The 19,096-nt window shown below is 36.1% G+C and overlaps 1 protein-coding gene across 1 annotated transcript; it reads left to right on the top strand.

Annotated features, from left to right (window-relative positions):
- Nucleotides 1-3,251: 3,251 nt before the first annotated feature.
- On the top strand, nt 3,252-13,685 carry LOC144440331 (mitochondrial carnitine/acylcarnitine carrier protein-like). Its single transcript, XM_078129689.1, has 9 exons — nt 3,252-3,344; nt 5,350-5,442; nt 9,933-10,060; nt 10,683-10,773; nt 10,967-11,087; nt 11,452-11,524; nt 12,100-12,209; nt 13,003-13,127; nt 13,623-13,685. The coding sequence occupies exons 1-9, from the start codon at nt 3,252-3,254 to the stop codon at nt 13,683-13,685; spliced, it is 897 nt and encodes a 298-aa protein (XP_077985815.1).
- Nucleotides 13,686-19,096: the final 5,411 nt, after the last annotated feature.

The raw sequence follows: 19,096 nt of genomic DNA on the forward strand, positions 1-19,096 counted from the left end.
TATGGGTCGTGCATTGCATGTTGGGTATACCTTTATTTTAGGTCAGAGGTCAGATGTTGACTATAAATAGGCTGCATCTACTCGAGATCAAGGGAAACAGCTACGAAAGGAGTGGAACGAAAATCGGTTTTACTTTTTATAGACGTTTCGTACCCTATATGCAAATGTTTCTTTAAATGTCAATTTAAGAAATGGAAACATCTTTGCTATAGTAAATGCATGGCATTAAAATAAAAGTAAAATGTCAAGAAAAGAAGTATTGTTTTACTCATTACATATTGGCTTTGTATTCATAGCACTACATACTACTACATACTTGCTTTGTATTCACAGTACTTCATACTACTACATACTGGCTTTGTATTCATAGCATTACATACTACTACATACTGCCTTTCTATTCATAGTACTACATACAACTACATACTGGTTTTGTATTCATAGCACTACATACTACTACATACTGGCTTTGTATTCATAGCACTACATACTACTACATACTGGCTTTGTATTCATAGCACTACATACTACTACATACTGGCTTTGTATTCATAGCACTACATACTACTACATACTGGCTTTGTATTCATAGCACTACATACTACTACATACTGGCTTTGTATTCATAGCACTACATACTACTACATACTGGCTCTGTATTCATAGCACTACATACTACTACATACTGTCTTTGTATTAATAGCACTACATACCACTACATACTGGCTTTGTATTCCTAGCAATACATACTACTACATACTGGCTTTGTATTCACAACACTACATACTACTACATACTGGCTTTGTATTCATAACACTACATACTCACTACATACTGGCTTTGTATTCATAACACTACATACTACTACTACTACATACTGGCTTTGTATTCATAGTACTACATATTACTACATACTAGCTTTGTATTCATAGCACTACATACTACTACATACTGGCTTTGTATTCATAGTACTACATACTCACTGCATACTGGCTTTGTATTCCTAGCACTACATACTCACTGCATACTGGCTTTGTATTCATAGTACTACATACTACTACATACTGGCTTTGTATTCATAGCACTACATACTGGCTTTGTTTTCATAGCACTGCACACTAATACATACTGGCTTTGTATTCATAGCACTACATACTACTATAGACTGGCTTTGTATTCATAGCACTACATACTACTATAGACTGGCTTTGTATTAATAGCACTACATACTACTACATACTGGCTTTTTATTCATAGTAATACATACTACTACCAGTGTTTTCTCCAGGACGCGCGATTGCGAGATTTGCGCATTTACAGACAAGAGCGCCCCTATAAAAATACCCATTGCGCACGAGATCGCGCTCTAGATTTTCCAAGTAAAAAGTACCAGACTAGACACTATTAGGCGGAAGACAAGAAAATTAGAATTTACATTTGGTAATGCAGGAATTGGTAATGGCTTCTCCTCTGTGACAAGCAAAGCTGTTTTTAATGTATATTGGATCGTGACACATGATATATACATTGTACATGTAGTATGATGTACCCAGTCCCATGACGATAAAGACGTAGCGTAGTACTAATGCATTAAAGTGTTGACAACTTTCAATGCGTGGTCAGTGAATAGCTCTGCCAGTATCATATACCCAACGTGATTGGGTGAAATTGCTCACTTTTTTGTAAGCTGTGATCCTGTTGGTCATATATGACGTATGACCTAATTACATTAATTATTTCACAACATGGTGACTTGTAAAAAGGCCAGCATAGCGATCACACTTGGAGGCTGGAATGCGCCATATACAGTCATCTTATGAAGGGAAATATACATTTTTAGCAATAGTACATTCCTAGAAAGAATACTGATGTTTCTGTGATATAAATAGCAGATTGAATTACGACATACGGAAGAATTGAAGCTACATATGTTGATGTGAGTCCACCCACGTGGAATATGTTTACAGTTACACATCGTTGTATCTACTACAAAATATACCAATGCATGCCAAAATCCTTCAAAATAATGTAACATGACAATTTTTACGACATCGTCATGTGATTGTAATGTACTCCTTTGTACTTTTGTTCAAATCAATAGAATAGACGATGTCATTCGTGTCGTTCGAAGCCAAGAGTTTGAAGTAGTTTGGAGCTGAGACTGCCATGTGTTTCCTGTATTGTACCGTACACTCACTGTCGTAGTTTTCGGACAGACTCTGTTTTCGGACAGATATCGACTAGTCCCGTGATCGTCGCCGTTTTCTCCGGAACTGCCATATTGTCATGCTCAAGCATTCGTACGAAAGACCAGGCGATACTAAAGTTTTGATTCAATACTAATCTTGTGGTATCGGTTTTGAGAGCACTAATATCGGCGATCACTAAGTTACCGTATGTAACAACACTGCCGTAGTTGTCAGTGTTTTCGCTACAGCAAAGTACGCGAAATGTTGCAAAATCACTTCAATATCATTTCGCTCTTATTTAAATCTACAAATATTTCAGTAATAATTTTCTCCCAGTGCTCCGTTCAAACTAGATGACATTTTCCATGAAATCTTGATGTTTTTGAACGAAAATATGTTACTTATCTGGAGCAAAGAAGTGTATCAGATATCGGACAGTGCTCACGTTTACGGGCCCAAGACATAGACTGCCAAGCGGCGCCATGAACTGTGATCGAATCCCATGGTCGAATTCAGTAGTAGGACGGTGTTCATGATATTTCCTTTGCAAAAACAATCAACTTTAGTGTAACGGTGATTAAAATACCACAATACCAATGTTTTTGCCCAATATTTAAATCAAATGGAGTGGCGAAATTCTTAATTTACGCAACAAATACGTAAATCGGTGTGGAAGTTCGTGTCCGATTAACTCAATACACAACACGAAAAGGTAGAGAGGGGGGAAAAGGTACACAAATGACGGAACGCTACAAACGAAAAGTGAAACTGACAGACAAGCAAATCTATTATAAAACGTTGTCCAACATTAATGGAACAAGACAATTGACAGTATATACATGCGAAAACATAGCATGTGGCTACATGCACTGTGCATCCCAACAGTGGGTTTTGTACAGGCATTTAAATATGTTAATATTCTCTGCTGTTTTTGAGCCTTCCTGACAGGGAGTTCCAAATGTTAATTCTGTAGGAACTGACATTTACACACGTACTTAAGGGTGTTTTAAACTTCCAGAGCCATACACAACGGTTGGACCTACTAGACGGAACTGAACTGACATGGCGGAGATCAGTCCGGCTAAAAATGTCCTCGCTGGTGGCTTTGGTGGGATATGCCTTGTTATAACAGGGCATCCACTAGACACAATTAAGGTAGATTTTACCTATCTATATATTATAAGTATGAAGAGAAAAAGTGTCCGTCCGAGTAGATGGGAGATGTTCACCTAAAATTATTTAGTTGGCCTTGCATTCGGCCACTGCAACATGGATGACAGACGTTATAATGTTACACACTCGGTACACATTCACATGTTATTGTTATTCAAATGTACATACATTTTGTACGTACGGTTTGATGTCGTTATATTAATACCCAAATTGGCAAAAATCAAGCTAAGATGTGGCTACTGATGTTGCCACTACACAAAAAGTTCTTAGTCCAGTAAAATTAATTCAAGCTTTTCACATGTCTTCAAATAAAAATAGTCAAAATGTGTTATAGGCCGTGGAAGGTAAACAAATCACTTAAACTAGTCCTGCTTCCAAAATGTGTATGCGACGCGATTCTGACAATGTCCGCAATACAACACCGTTGTGAGTTGTGACATTGTCCGAATCGAGTCCTGATGTACTCCAACTGCAAAAATATATCTATCAATCAGCCTACCATTGAAATAGTGATGGCATAACTCATTATGACCAATTATTGTTACTTGACCGTAACTGAAAACATTTGGCAGGCAACAACTAATTAACAAATTTTAGTTTTTTTTTCATTGGACATTTATTTATTTACTTTATGTATTTAACCTCTGTGAATGGTGTACATTAGGATTCATCAATTAAATACTTTGTTTATCGTCCATGCATTTCCCTTAAACCTACCAGTCAAGACTCGGACCACACAATGTTATCATGTCACGTGAAATTCACTGTAATGTTGATTCATTTTCTGTTAGTACCTAATTCAAAGATTGATTGTCTTAAACAACGATTTAGAAATATGTAGTTATTCTGAAGATTTTTACATTTACACTAGTATTGCGTGGAAATTCTGGGTAAATAATCTACCGGGAAACCTGCCCGCACACAGACGGTATTTGATGACGCTTTAGATTAAATTCCATGCAATGTGCTATGAAAAACATGGTATAATTAATGCATAGACAAACTCTCACAGTACAATCACTATACAGTATTATATAATCATTTTGTATGGCCACATTGATTTATAACCTGACTGTAAATGAAGTGATAACAATTAATTATATTTCCATCGCTACTCTCTTACAAAACATAATCTAACATATTTCGAGAGAGGTTTATAAAAAAACTCTGCAAGGTGAACCTTGCCTCTGAACTTCGATACATATTTTCTCCAAATCAATTAAATGATCAATATTGAATTATTATAAAGCATGAGTGTGAAAAACGAAATATCATCGCCCAATCAACAAAAATTGTAACATCCATTGAGTAAATACATATTGTAGTTGACGGTCAACTATGTGGATGGTGTACATAGTAATGGGTTTTGATTTTAATGATACCAAATACATAGGATAGCTTTTTGTCAAAATCACAAGTTTAATATGTAAATACATATTTCGACATTTATCAGTTCCCGTTCCCTTGGACACTGGCCAATTTCTCCTGCAAATCGAGTTCACTTGCCAGTAACTGAAAACATTTGGCAGGCAACAAATAATTTAAAGTATTTAGTGTTCTTTGTTTTTCTTTGAACTAAATATGTGCTTTGTGTCTAAAACCTCTGTTTTGGAATCTTATATGTATTTATTTATTCATTTATTTATTTATTTACTTTATTTATCCTTGGTAGCTCCTTAAGTAGCCAGTACTTCTTTCCAAGGTGGCCAAGATTCTACAAAATAGACACATCACAATCACACAACCACAACACAATGTTGTACATTAAAAGGGCCAGGAATGGTACAATATAGACAAAACTAACATCACAAACATGCTGATAAAAGTGTTGAAAATTCATAAAAACTATTTAAGAACTTTTTATAGGAAATCTTAGAAGAGTCGAACAGTCGCATATCTGTGCTACGAGGTCTTGTTTATGTGAATATGTTAAAATGCGAAATCAATCATGGAGTATTAAATGTGTTCTGTCGTCGTTATGTTTCAGGTGAGACTTCAAACCCAACCAGTACCTGCTCCAGGGCAATCTCCTATGTTTAAAGGAGCATTTGACTGTGCTCTTAAAACAGTGCGGAATGAAGTAAGTTGTTGATTTATTGAGCACCATTTCTCTTATGACAGTACATATTTAAAGATATAGTGACAATATGTAACATGTCGGTATACATTTACATGTATTTCTATATAAGTATTTCTTTTATTGGTAATGAATACACATTAGTATTTTGAGTGGAAAATGAAAATAACCATTCAATGGTATTCTTTATACCCTGTCTAAATAATGTATTCATGAGTTCATTTACACACACAAAAGTGATTAGATCTTTCAGTTCAAGTTCAAATGCTTTATTAGTGTCACATAAGCACATGCAGCGAAACATGGACAAACAAGTTAATAATTTGATTGTGATAGTTTCAAACAGGGATGGTATTTAACATGTGATATAAATTAACAATGAATAGAATTAACCACCCCCTGGGGATGGTATACTTTCCCCAGGGGGTGGTTTATCGCTATTATATTATACTAGTATATTGAAAATGTCGGAAACAAGATAAGAACTAACGTTTTCTCGTTTCATATGCGCCTCTGTGAGTAATTTGCATAACAATAACGCTGCTTTCAAGTACAGCTTGCTGATTGGCCTCAACAATGACGTGACCGTTGTGCAGCGACTGGATTTATTTTATCTGCTCGTCGTTTCTAGGGATAATCTGTACATCGATCGGCTCATTAAAAGTGCATAGTGATGAATAAACAACATGTTTGACTCAAGTTATAAACTTGATGTGGTTTATTGAATACAGCGTGCTTCGATCGTTCCCGGCCGAATTCGCGACTCGGTAAAGTGAGACATAGACATGGCGGCAGTTAGCTGCAATAATTGTAGCGTTTGATGTGATTTTGACCCGGGGGGGGGGGGGGGCAACTCCATGGGTAACATTACGGGGGGGGGGGGCTCCTCACAAGCATTAAAACCCAAACTGTTGTGATACCACTTTTATGCAAAAAAGGATACCCTTTCCATTTTAATTAGTCTAAGTACAATCGACAGGGCCGTAGCCTGACCAAATTGCCGGGGGGGGGGGGGAGAACTTTGTCTTGGTGCAATCGTGCATTTAAAATTTAGGAAAATGCTAATTTGCATAAATTTGCATTCAATTTACATAATATATATTTTAGCATACGCAATTAAATATCATTTGTAAGGTCAGAAAAAAAATGCTGGTCAACGGGTAAACTAACCCATCACATTGGGTAAGTAGGTCGATTTCATTTTTTCACAATGCTTGACAAGGATAAAACAAACTATATATAATGATAGCAAAATATTTCAGGTCAAGTTTAGTTCAGTTTAGTTCAGTTTAGTTCAGTCGTCTTGATACTATCTCATGCAATTTGTCTGCAAACAAATGTTGTAGTTCATCTCATCCTCTCTTCTCAAAAAATGTTAAGTCCCGCCAATTGAATCTCGAGCATTATTTTAGCCACCCCTTCTGTCACCTACACTACAGTGGAGATATCAAATCATATGGTACAATGATGCATTGGAAGGAGACAACTCCAAAGGTGAAAAAAAAATTGAAAATAAGACAGTGTAGGAGGCCATTTAGAGGCATATAATATCAAACCATATATAGACATAATAAAATACCAGAATTGAAACAATTATGCTATGCATTACATATTATCTGGAAGTGTATTATTGTGGCAAAGCTGAAAGATATTATGCGGATGTGAACATGTTAAATGACTTCTCATGAAGTTTAATTTGGTTCCAAAAATCCCGAATAAAGAGCAAAACATTTCAAGACTTTCAGACTGGTGATGGCCAAATGGTCGTAAACTTTTGTTCAATTCTTTTTAGTGCACATTGGATCTCAATTCATGCTTGTATGCAACATCGGAGCCAAGTAAACCACTGTATAAGATATTATATAATTTGGAATAGACTCCAATGTATACCTCTGTTACATGAACTATTCAGAAAATATAAAGAAATGTTCTTAATTTTGAAAAAAAATGCGAAGCCCGCATGAGGATATATTGCCCATGACCAGAAAAAAATATATGGGTAGGTTGAACAGCTTTTTCATTTTTTTCTGGCCTAATGTCGTATCTTTCAAAGTAGTTGCCGAAAAGATGTCACATTCAAAGTAAAACAATGGATGGTGCTTTCTCAAATAAGTAACACAACAAATTTAATAATCATTTTCTTTACCCAAATTCCAAAACTGTTATGGCCTCGTTTATGTCGGAACCCAAGGTGAACTCAGTGAATTATCCTTGCCATTATCATTATAATGGAAATTGAAGTTTGGATTTTGATGTCGAAGGTACAGCTCTGTTTACTGAGGGCCATTCTTTCCATAGCAAATTGTCGCCTCTAAATGAATTGCGGAATAACGCTAGTGTCAGTGTGCAATGAGATAATTATATCAAACAACATTTTAACCAAAGACAACGTCGAACACAATTATTGAAAGAAATATCTTCAAATAGTGGATCTTAAACTGCGTAGTACCTAGTTTAATAGTTTTTCAGGGCCACCAAATATTCCAAAAACTATCCATATTTAAATCGCGCATGCTAGGAATCGTCACGTAAATGACGATTTTAATAGCATCGCTATGTGTTCAAAAAGTAGCTTTTTTTCTTTCTTTTTTCCAAAATCTCAGGGGGGAGGGCAGCTGCCCCCCTTGCCCCCCCTCCAGGCTACGGTACTGATCGAAATGTCATTGTTCGCCGTAACCGTCTCAGTCCACTAGCACTCAGTCTGTTGTCTTGTGTTGATGGTGGCACTACAAATCTGATAACCCCATCATCATCTATATGTTGATAATTATCATTATGGTCCGGTTCTTGGATTTTTGGATCTTTACACATTATACCATTGCTGGAGACACGCTCGAGCTCAGTCTGGTTATGGTTGCAGGAATATTGCATGCTGTGACTAAAATCAGGGGTATTCAGGTGGAGGTGGCCCTAGATCTGAAGTGGCATGAGCGACGAGAGAAGTTTTCATGGAAGAAAAACAGGTTGAAATGCTTCCAGATTGCATAATTTACAGACCCTTTCTGATACCAACACTTCATGAAAAGTATACCCTTTCTGATACCAACCAGCATACAAAATCGACCCCTTTCGCGCGGACCCTCCCCGTATAGCCGCCTATGGGAGTTGCCCCCCCCCCGGGGGATTTTGAGGGCTTTTTCCTCTGTTTTCGTTCCGACGTTTAACTCGAATCAAACGCTACAATTCCTCTAATGCAAACACAAATAGATGGAACCGATTCAGATCTGAATCGCAAAGTTGGGCGGACTTTTCTGCTAAATTACGCCTTACCTGGCAAAATATCGGACATTTCCTAACGCCAACATTAATTACGGAGCCTTCAAGACCAAAGAAGTCTTCAGATCTAGAGGTACCCCAAATCCGTCAAAATCGACAAATGTAGCAAGGCATGCAGCAGTTTGAAACGGGCAGTACGCTGACACCTAGCTCGCGTTTTCAATGTGGTCTCGTCTATTTGCGTTTGCGTTACAGGAATTGTAGCGTTTGATTCGGGTTAAACGTCGGAACGAAATAAACGAAAAAGCCTTCAAAATCACATTAAACGCTACAATTATTGCAGCTAGGCGGCAGGTTGATATTTACAATGTATTTATATTACTGGAAGTTACGTCAGTAGATTTTCGGGTTTGAGGATTTCCCTCTCGGATTGATGACTGATACTCTAGGACAGGATCTCAGACAAATTTCTATTTAGATTAATGGTAATTCGGCCAGTGTAAGCTCCTACACTTGCTTCATTTTATGACAGGACAGGACAGCTCACCAATGTTTCCACTCAAGCCGCGCCGCGCCGAGGCTGGGACCGATCTCGTGCATGCCTTGACCTTAGTACATGTAGTAGGCGATGATTTGTACAAATACGCGATGACTTGGTTGCTTTCGAAATTTCCTTCATAATTTCTCATAAAATATTGTCTCATTGAGAGAAAATCCTCCTCTGACAATTCGCAGAGTTCACTATCAGTATCACGGCGGACTACAACTCAACGCTCGTAGACGAAAAAATTTGGACGCAAGCCATCCGTGCATTATCGCACATTTTAGACGTGCTAGTTCGATGTCTAGACCAATCACATCTCTCGATTTGCGCCATCAATATACTGGTATAAAACAATAAGTAATTTGTAGATATCAATTAAAGTGGCCATACTTGATAAAAATAGTGTAAACTACAATATACAAAGTCCATCTTTGTACGTAACTGAATAAATTACAAAAAGCTACAGAATACGCAAAATGTTTGTTACTGTGTGTACAATAACAAACATTTCTCATGTTTTAAAATTTTTATAGTTTTAGTTACAAACAGGGACTTGGTATATGTTGTTTTATCTCAAGGAAAAATAAATATCAAAATTGTTTTTTGAATTGAAAATAAAGAACTAAATGTCACTCATATGGCCACGTTAAAGTTGTCCTATGGTTTTTAATTTTTTTTTGAAGTTTTGTTTTGTTTTAGTTTTTAGTTTTAATTTTTGTTTTGTTTTTGACAGGGATTTTTAGGTCTGTATAAAGGCATGGCAACTCCATTACTTACTGTTTCTCCTATGTTTTCGATCTGTTTCTTTGGTTTTGGAGTTGGTAAAAAAATTCAACAGAAAGATCCAAATGAAGCACTCACGTAAGTTTATGTCACTGTTAAAGCATTATAGTGTATTAGTTGTATCATAAATGTTGACTCTCGAGCATCAGTACAAATGCTGAATGTTAGTGACAGAAACATGCGTGTCTTGGTCAACTATAAACGGAGTTTTGTGTAGACCAGGTGTCATTTTGACATACTGTATTATCATGGCTAGAAAATGAAAGATCATTTAAATATAGATGCATTGGTTTGTCATGCAAATAATGGTATAGGAATTATTCTAAGACAACAGTGTGTTCTCAGTTACGAATATGTACTCTTTTTGAATGCTGATACAATTGCTTGAGGCAATGCTTTTGCAGAGAGTCTGAAGATGTATACAAATCGTGTAGGTTCGAAGGGGTACAGTTGTTCACAATTTCGAGTATCTGCTTTGTACCCATATAACTAGCATGTACATGTACTTATCAGGCTTGCAAGAGTATCAATGTTGCTTTCAAGTATACAACTTAAGAACTGATATCCATGTATCTAGTCGTCTAACAAAAACTTATGATAGATCAGCATTACAGTAGTAAATATATGCATTATCGGTAACTTGATGCCATTCTTAGATACTGTTTTTGTTAGAGTTGTCTGTCCTTATTTCAATAACCAGGTATTCACAGTTATTCAAAGCTGGAATGTTAGCCGGTGTTTTCACAACTGTTATCCTGGCTCCTGCTGAAAGAATTAAGTGCCTTCTTCAGGTAAGCCATAATATCATCACAAGGCAACTGTTTTCTGTCGTCATTTGGCAATAAACCCACTTTCTTTTTACACTATTGTAATTATCCATGTGATGGATGCTGACGGTAAAAAAAGAGAGCTGTAATTTGACATTGTTTACAAACAGATATCATTTCATCTCTGACAATAATTTTATATTACACTCTATTGCAGATCCAACAATCTCATGGTACTGCTATATACACAGGTCCTGCTGACTGTGCAAAACAGTTGTACAGAGAAGCTGGACTATTCAGAGGAGTTTACAAAGGCACCTTATTAACTCTTCTTAGAGGTAACATAATGACAGACTATTTTCTTGTAGTTGGACCTGTGTTCTTGTACATATGATGATGCATAAACAGTAGAAGTCTCTATAAATGACGATTGTGTGATTACTCTCTGTATTGTAAAAAGTTGAGAGTTTCAAATTTTGATTCAGGTAATTGAGTTTTATAAGCCCTAGATATGAAACACGAAGTTGTCAATGCACATTATGTATTCTTTCTGTTTCATTGTGTATCTATGATTTAGGTTACGCTATATTTCATGCTGATCGTTAAGATTCGTTAGAAATTATTAGATAACACTGCAGTTTTTTGGAACATTTGTTAGTGTAAATTCTGATTCATTTTATTTGTTCCTTTATACCCTGTTAGATGTACCATCTACCGGCTTGTATTTTATGGTGTATGAGTGGCTGAAGAAATCTCTGGCTCCTGCAGGAAAAGGGTTAGACTCAACATTTTATTAAATATTTTCTCGATTTTGTTATTGATCAATATTACTTTGGAAATAAGACAATGCCAGAACAACTACAATATAAGATGAAAAACATACTTTTCAAATGTATTTCGTACAAACTCATTGGAAAATTACCTGATCCTAAAATTCATTTCGTGCAAACATAGAATGTGGAAAATGTATTAAATGTAAAATAGTCAAGTACTCGTCACAACTTATCACAGTAAATCCTCCATAGTGATAACTACTATAATCAGATATTTCAGTTGTAGGTAAAGAAATCTATTTTGTACTTGGCTAAATTCTTTGCAAATAAAACAAGTTTTAACTGTAAAAAATGAGGTCAGCGGTCAGGTGTTTTGTACAACACGACAAAATTATATATCTATTTAAATACATATACATTATAATGATACGTCCTGTACATTTGTAATAAAACTAGACTCAATGACAGGTCATTACAAAATGCTATTATTATTGTTAATGTAATATTACTATTTTTGTGTAAAAGAATATTATGTCTATGATATAGAAAATTATAATCTGTGCTTTCTATACTATAGCCCCAATGAACTCAGTGTCGGAAGTACATTAGTTGCTGGCGGTATGGCAGGTGTCTTTAATTGGTTGGTAGCTATTCCACCAGACACTCTCAAATCAAGGCTGCAGACTGGTAAGTCAATTGAAATAGTAAAGGAAATCTTCGTTATCAACACATGACTTATGCAAATCACAGTAGTATAAGAAACATAAATGTAGCTACAACAAAGAGAAATTGACACTATATATAAAAATATTCTCATGCCACTAACACATAATTATGACAAAGAAAAAAATTAATGTCTTTTTCATAAATTAAAATACACAAAAGTAATGCAACCTGTATCATGAAATATTAGCATAACTGTAGTCTTGAAGGACTCGCACTGTATTACTCTATTCTAATTATCCTAATTATTGCTATTTTGATTTATATGTACTCTCTCCTTCGTAAGTCTGCAGCCAGTCTTTCGTATTTTCTAGTATTTTCTAGTCATCCCTACACAGTTCAAATACACTAATAAACATATTTGATTAAAATCGACATATTTAAGTCGCAATCAGGTCATGTGATGAGAGTTGTCATCATGAGAGATGTTATGAGCAAAATGTTATATTATATCCTGTTTTAATTTTCACTGGTTATGTATGGCAGGGTGTGACTCTAATCCTACCAGACCTAAAGACTGCACTACCGGGGACGAACGGAAATTAAAAACAAAAACAGGACAGCTTAAATAGTGTAGTAGCATTAGTCTTTCAAGACTACTAGGCCAATGACACACAAAAGTAATCTAAAAGTTTTCTATGCGTAAAGACTAGAAAACGTTCTGTTGTATGTCAGCAATAGGTTTGTTAAAAGTTTATGTTCAGTTCCGATTCTTTAATTAAACATTTTCTATCTGTTTTTATTTCATCTGACGTAGCTCCGGAAGGGAAGTATCCCAATGGTATGCGTAGTGTATTCATGGATCTCGTTAGAAACGAAGGCATTCGAGCTATGTATAAGGGTATGACACCAGTCCTTCTCAGGGCATTCCCAGCTAATGCAGTAAGTATTACTAAGTTATTAAAGCGGTCATTTACAGGGCATTGCCAGCTAACGAAGTAAGTAGTACTAAGTTATCAAACCAGTCATTTACAGGGCATTAGCAGCTAATGTAGTAAGTAGTATTATGTTATCAAACCAGTCATTCACAAGGCATCGTTCTTATTGCCATTAACACGTAATTATGGGTTTTTGGTTGCATAATTGGTGTTGACTAATTGAGAAATTTACTTTTTGGATTGGCAGATTGTTATATATATTTACTAGTTCATTAATCAACCATCATTGCATGGCTCTTAAATAGTATCGATACCTGTTTCAAAAAGTAAAATGTATTCAGAAAGTTCTAGGGATTTATCTTACATATCTGATTATCTTCTTGAATGATAAATAAATGTGTACTCATGACGACCACGACTATTTACTCAGTTTAGACTAGTCAGAGCGTATTATAATTATATATTATATATATTTATTGTCTTTTCCCTTTCTTTGCAGGCATGTTTCTTGGGATTTGAAGTAGCTATGAAATTTCTGAATTCTGTAACCCCAAATTTGTAACACAGCGAAGTGATATAGCGAACGAATATAACGATTTTTTCACAATCATTAGTCTAAGCCTTGCATCAAATATTACATCAGTCACCAAAATCTCCACGGTAACTATCTCAACTCTTTCTTCTTCCACCATGTCTCTGAAGAAGATGTTTCAAATGAGAACTTACAGGTAAAGCTGTTGGATACGACAATATTCACCCGAGACTTGTCACACATGCTGCCCATATCATCGCTCGTCCTCTTGCACACATCACAAATTGTTCACTGAGCCAAGGAATATTCCCAGATTCTTTTAACAATAGCCAAAATAATACCAATTTGTTTTTTTTAAATGGTGCAGCCGACGTCAGCAACTATAGACCCATTTCAATTCTCCCTACATTTTTAGTAAAATTATAGTCACTTGTAAATAAACAGTTTATCAATTATCTTGAAACTAAACATATTCTTTTAGATACACAATTTGGATTCCGCAAAAACATAACACAAAAGTGGCTATTACAGACCTTGTTTCTGATATTAGTGAACAAATAGACAATGGATTCGTCACTTTGACCTTAAAAAAGCATTTGATACCATAAACCATGACATCTTAGTTCATAAATTAGAGCACAAACAGACAGCAATACGTTACTAAATTGACAATATATCACCCCCTTGTAAACACATCCATTGCGGCGTCCCACAAGGATCAATTCTTGGCCCCATTCTATTCTTAATATATATCAACGACATGACAAAGTCTACCAACTCCTTCCAGTTTCGGCTTTTCGCAGATGACATCAGCTCATTCAAATCTATCGAAGGAAACGAGATTAATCTTACCCCCATAAATGTAGATTTTCAGAAGTTTTGTGACTGGTGTCGAGCGAACAAACTAACAGTTACTGTTGAAAAAAATAATTATATGGTCATTAAAACACCCTGTTGTTACGTAGAGCTTGAGTATTAGCACTAATGTATTTGAAGTAGTTTATTTTGTACTCTGAATTCATTAACATACAACTGTGTAGACGTCCACCTGGATGCGCTATTATTATAATGACTCGAGAGATGTTAGATCATTTGATTGGTCGAGAGAGTATATTAATGTTGGGACAATGAGAAACTAATTCGAGAGAATAACTTCTTATGTTAGTGAAGAAGGGTAGAGTCAGACTTCGCCAGGACAACGGTGGTACAAGGTACATGTAGGATGCAGTGACGCTTGGTCGACGTGTAATGGTGCGTCGGAGTTCAGCTATCCACGTGTATGCTCTTCGTTGGAACTCAATGTGCGTTGTTCATCATCTGTATAAAATGTCCACATCCACCTTTGAAGTAAGTGTGAGATAACTACTACCTACTGGCAACGAGAAGGTTTCATGTTGGGTGTATAGCCGTCAAAGGTAAAGGATTTTGTGTGTGAAAAACAGTGCAGTTTGAGAATAGCGAACTTTAACATTCGTAAAGATGTATCGGATAATTTCTGTACACGTCATTTCGTCATAAACCACCTGTTCAGTCGCCGTTGAAGACCAGCGTAGTAGAGACCAAAGAACACTAGTGTAAGATAGATTATGTTGAACTGTATTATTCATAACATTATTGCATTGTATGTGATAATTTGGTGCTGATAAATAATTCTGAAGCTCAAAAACAAAAATATCTCAGTGTTTTTAGTTGCTGCTGTCTGGGTGCTTATGTTGCATGAGATTCGATTCGTAACACCGTAAACCTGTGAACGTATAGGGCAGTTGGGGAATCGATGGAAGTGAATTGAACAACGTCTCCTCGACAATGTATCTTGGAGTTTCTCTTGACATCAATTTTTACTGGAGGTTGTCAAATCTATTGGCCCTAAGGTAGGACTTATCTCACTACTCTATTCCAAAATCTATTCATTTGTTATTATACAACTCGCTAATTTTTCCACACATAAGCTACTGTGTCGAAATATGGGGCAATACTTACACTTCTTTCTTTGAACCAGTATATTTTCTACTACACGTCTTATCACTTTCTCTGACTTTCGTGCCAACACTGACCGTTTATTTAAGCAGCTACATATTTCGCCAACTCATAAACTTTGTGTATTTCACACCTGCCTCTTTACTTTTGATTTTTTACACCATTATTTTGCAAACCGCTCTTTGGATACAATTAACCTAACGCAAAGTAAGCACATTGTAAGATATGCAGCCACTCATCACTGGAATTTATTGCCAAGTCACATTAAAGACATCACTGACAGGAACAGATTCAAATCAACTTTAAAGGCTCACCGGAGTAATTCATAGACAACATATGACAGGTATTTTTTCTCTTATTAGTCTACATTTTATTTGAATTATTTATGAGACATGGAAATATTCTGTACAATCATTATATCATATTTGCAGATATCACCCCTTTTCTTTCTTTTTGTTGCCCAGTTACACACTTATATCCCACCTTGTATATTTATTTGTCAGGGTCGCACAATAGACTAGTTCAGATCGAACTATGTCTGTGGCCCTCACCAGATATATTATCCCGCCAACCTTCTTTTCGAAATGTACATGAAGTATTTTCTTCTGTTTTTTATCTTATGAATAAACAAAATCATTCAATTCAATTTTATTCAATTCAATGTTAAACTAAACGGTTCTGCGCATGCGCCACTAGTATAAATCTCATGGGTTACGGAACCACTATTCATCTGGAATAATCATCTAGCCAGACGAACCATAAAAAAAAACTGGAAATGCCTGTAAACAAATGTAAAGGGGTAAAATAATATCGAAAGAAGAATCGTGAGAAAGATCGGTAGAATCCATGCTGGCCAAGCTGACTGAAGATCTGATGGTCAGCCCTCCATAATTCAAAACTGTCTATCGTGATGGTTCCACAAATATTGTGGTAATTACAGGTGACTGAAACACCCGTCTGCATAATAAATGTTTATATGCCTTCTAGGAACGAATAATCTCATCAACAAATTCTCTCCACAGCACAACATAATTAGTGTTGGTGGCATCAATGTTTCTTTCTACCTAAAACCCAATGACTCTTCTTGATAACAAATCTCTAAACGTCTGCAATGCAACTACCCGGAATAGACCACATTCAGAGTGAACGAATGTGATAAATCCCAAATAGACGACATAATTGAACAATAGCCTAACATCTACTCCTATCACCACAATATTGCAACTCGTGATGGAACATGTGACAATTTATCTGTCCATATAAGAACTTAAAGGTGATTCAAAATGTTCCATACCACAACCTTGAAAAATGTTCTTTATACATCTCATAACCAGTAAATGCAAAGCTGACTATTCAATATTGCATGGCAAGTGAGATAAAAGTGTTACAATTGGCGATCAGCAGTGACCCGAGCAGCCATGAACTTGCAGTTACATAGCCTATTGTTCTCCCTTTTTTTTGGGGGGGGGGGGGGTTGGGATTATGACGTCACAGAGAACCGTTTCGTCATCAGTTACTGTAGTAAGCAATGGCCGACAATAGTAATTCTGACTTTGATACTTGTCAGAATTAATCTCAGTGATGAATCTTCTTTCAATGACGACTTTACAATGTTCGACAGATAGATTTAACTTTTTATTTAGATGTCATATCCTACAGTATTAGCAAAAATAGTGCAAATGCTAGTGATGTTGGAGAGTATACTGGGTTCAAGTTGATTGCCTATTCAGCCCGCGATAAACTAGGAGCTCAAGTACTGTTACAGGTTGATATCAAGATGCCTCTAATGATATAAACTAGAATGTACTGACTAGTAATAATTCGAATCAACTATAATGTTTCGCCGATTGTTGATACTTTCCAGTCACAGAAGTTGATTGCTACTAAAGTTCAGTGGTATTGTAGTTGAGGCCTTTGACTTCCTTGGAGAAACAAAAAATGAGGCCGACCTAATTGTGTTGTCCATATGTAAAATGAGAGTGACCTGTAAATGTTTCACAGTCTTCGTTGTGGTCTTGTATTGTCACATGTTTGGCTTGTGAATGCAAAATTACAACTATTATGTTCGGCCAGGGCTGTCTGTGGCGCGATACTCTAGTCTGAGTCTGAGACCCATGTAAAACCTCAGAAACTCGCATTCGGACTGAACAGAAGTAGGTCTCATCGACTTGTTGGGGACTCGAATTATTGCAGTTTTAAAACTTTAAAAAAGCGTCTGCAAACACCTTAAAATGACCTTTTTTTCAGTCAGTTCCCTTCGAATTTTTCCGGTCCCACCTAGCCTACGCGATTTTGTGACGTCATAGGGGAAGTCGATAGCACTCGGGCTATGACGAGTGTAGTCAATAGGTGAATAAAACTCAACAGCATTGTGAAAAAATACATTGCTGGTGGTTATAATAGACATCAGTAAACAAAAACTACAGTCTACATGTCTTATTAACCAACATTTACCGATATTTACTCACATTTCCTGACTAATTGTCAGTGTCTGTGGGTATAAATGCTAAAATATTATGTCCCCATATTATGGCAAAATAAATCAAAACAGCTAGACTAGATATATACATAAACACTTGTAATGTCGGGTGTATCACATTCAATTTTTTTTATTTATCTGATTTTTTATTATGTGCCGACAAGAATCATTACAATACCGTCGTAACCCCCACAGCTTAGCTATTCTTTCCAAGTGTCTTGAACGAGTTGGTTTAGCATTATTGATGTACCCTTTCCAACACTCTTTGCATACCAATGGTCTTTCACTTGTGTGTGTCAACATGTGTTTCTTAAGACATGCTTCATACTTAAATTCGGAACATGGAAATTGTCTTTCATTTGAGTGCATCTTCATACGTCTTTTCTGAGAACCACCGTGATTAATTCCTTTCCCACACTCTTTGCATACCAATGGTCTTTCACTTGTGTGTATCCTAATGTGTTCCTTTTGATAGCTATTGCGAGATAACCTTTCATTACATGTTTCACATAGAAATGGTCTTTAACATGAAACCGTTTTCTGTGTACTTTCTGTGTTTTCATGGTTGTCTTTCTGTGCATCCACAGCACAAAAAGTGTGATTCACCACGTGGGTGAATGAGGTGATAATGTGGGTGAAGGTACTATCTTCTTCCTGCTTGTCCCTACTTTGTCATTTGGCCAATACTTCATTCATCTTATTTCCACGTGTGGTAATATTTTAATTTTGTCCACAACTTATCTTTTATTATCCCATCTGTTGAATAAGGTTATTATTGTAGGATAATATCTATTTCACCCAAGCTTACTTTTGGGTATTTATTACTGGATAATACCATATTCACCCAAGCATACTATAGGGTTATTATTACTGGATAATACCATATTCACCCAAGCATACTATGGGGTTATTATTACTGGATAATACCATATTCACCCAAACATACTATAGGGTTATGATCACTGGATAATACCATATTCACCCA

This window comes from Glandiceps talaboti, chromosome 9, assembly GCF_964340395.1.
Source record: "Glandiceps talaboti chromosome 9, keGlaTala1.1, whole genome shotgun sequence".
NCBI lineage: Eukaryota > Metazoa > Hemichordata > Enteropneusta > Spengelidae > Glandiceps > Glandiceps talaboti.

Excerpts from the sequence above, each read along its gene's own strand:
- LOC144440331 (XM_078129689.1), top strand. The coding sequence starts at position 3,252 with ATGGCGGAGATCAGTCCGGCTAAAAATGTCCTCGCTGGTGGCTTTGGT. Across the intron at positions 5,443-9,932 it reads TTAAAACAGTGCGGAATGAA|GGATTTTTAGGTCTGTATAA; the intron begins GTAAGTTGTTGA and ends TGTTTTTGACAG. Across the intron at positions 11,525-12,099 it reads CTGGCTCCTGCAGGAAAAGG|CCCCAATGAACTCAGTGTCG; the intron begins GTTAGACTCAAC and ends TCTATACTATAG.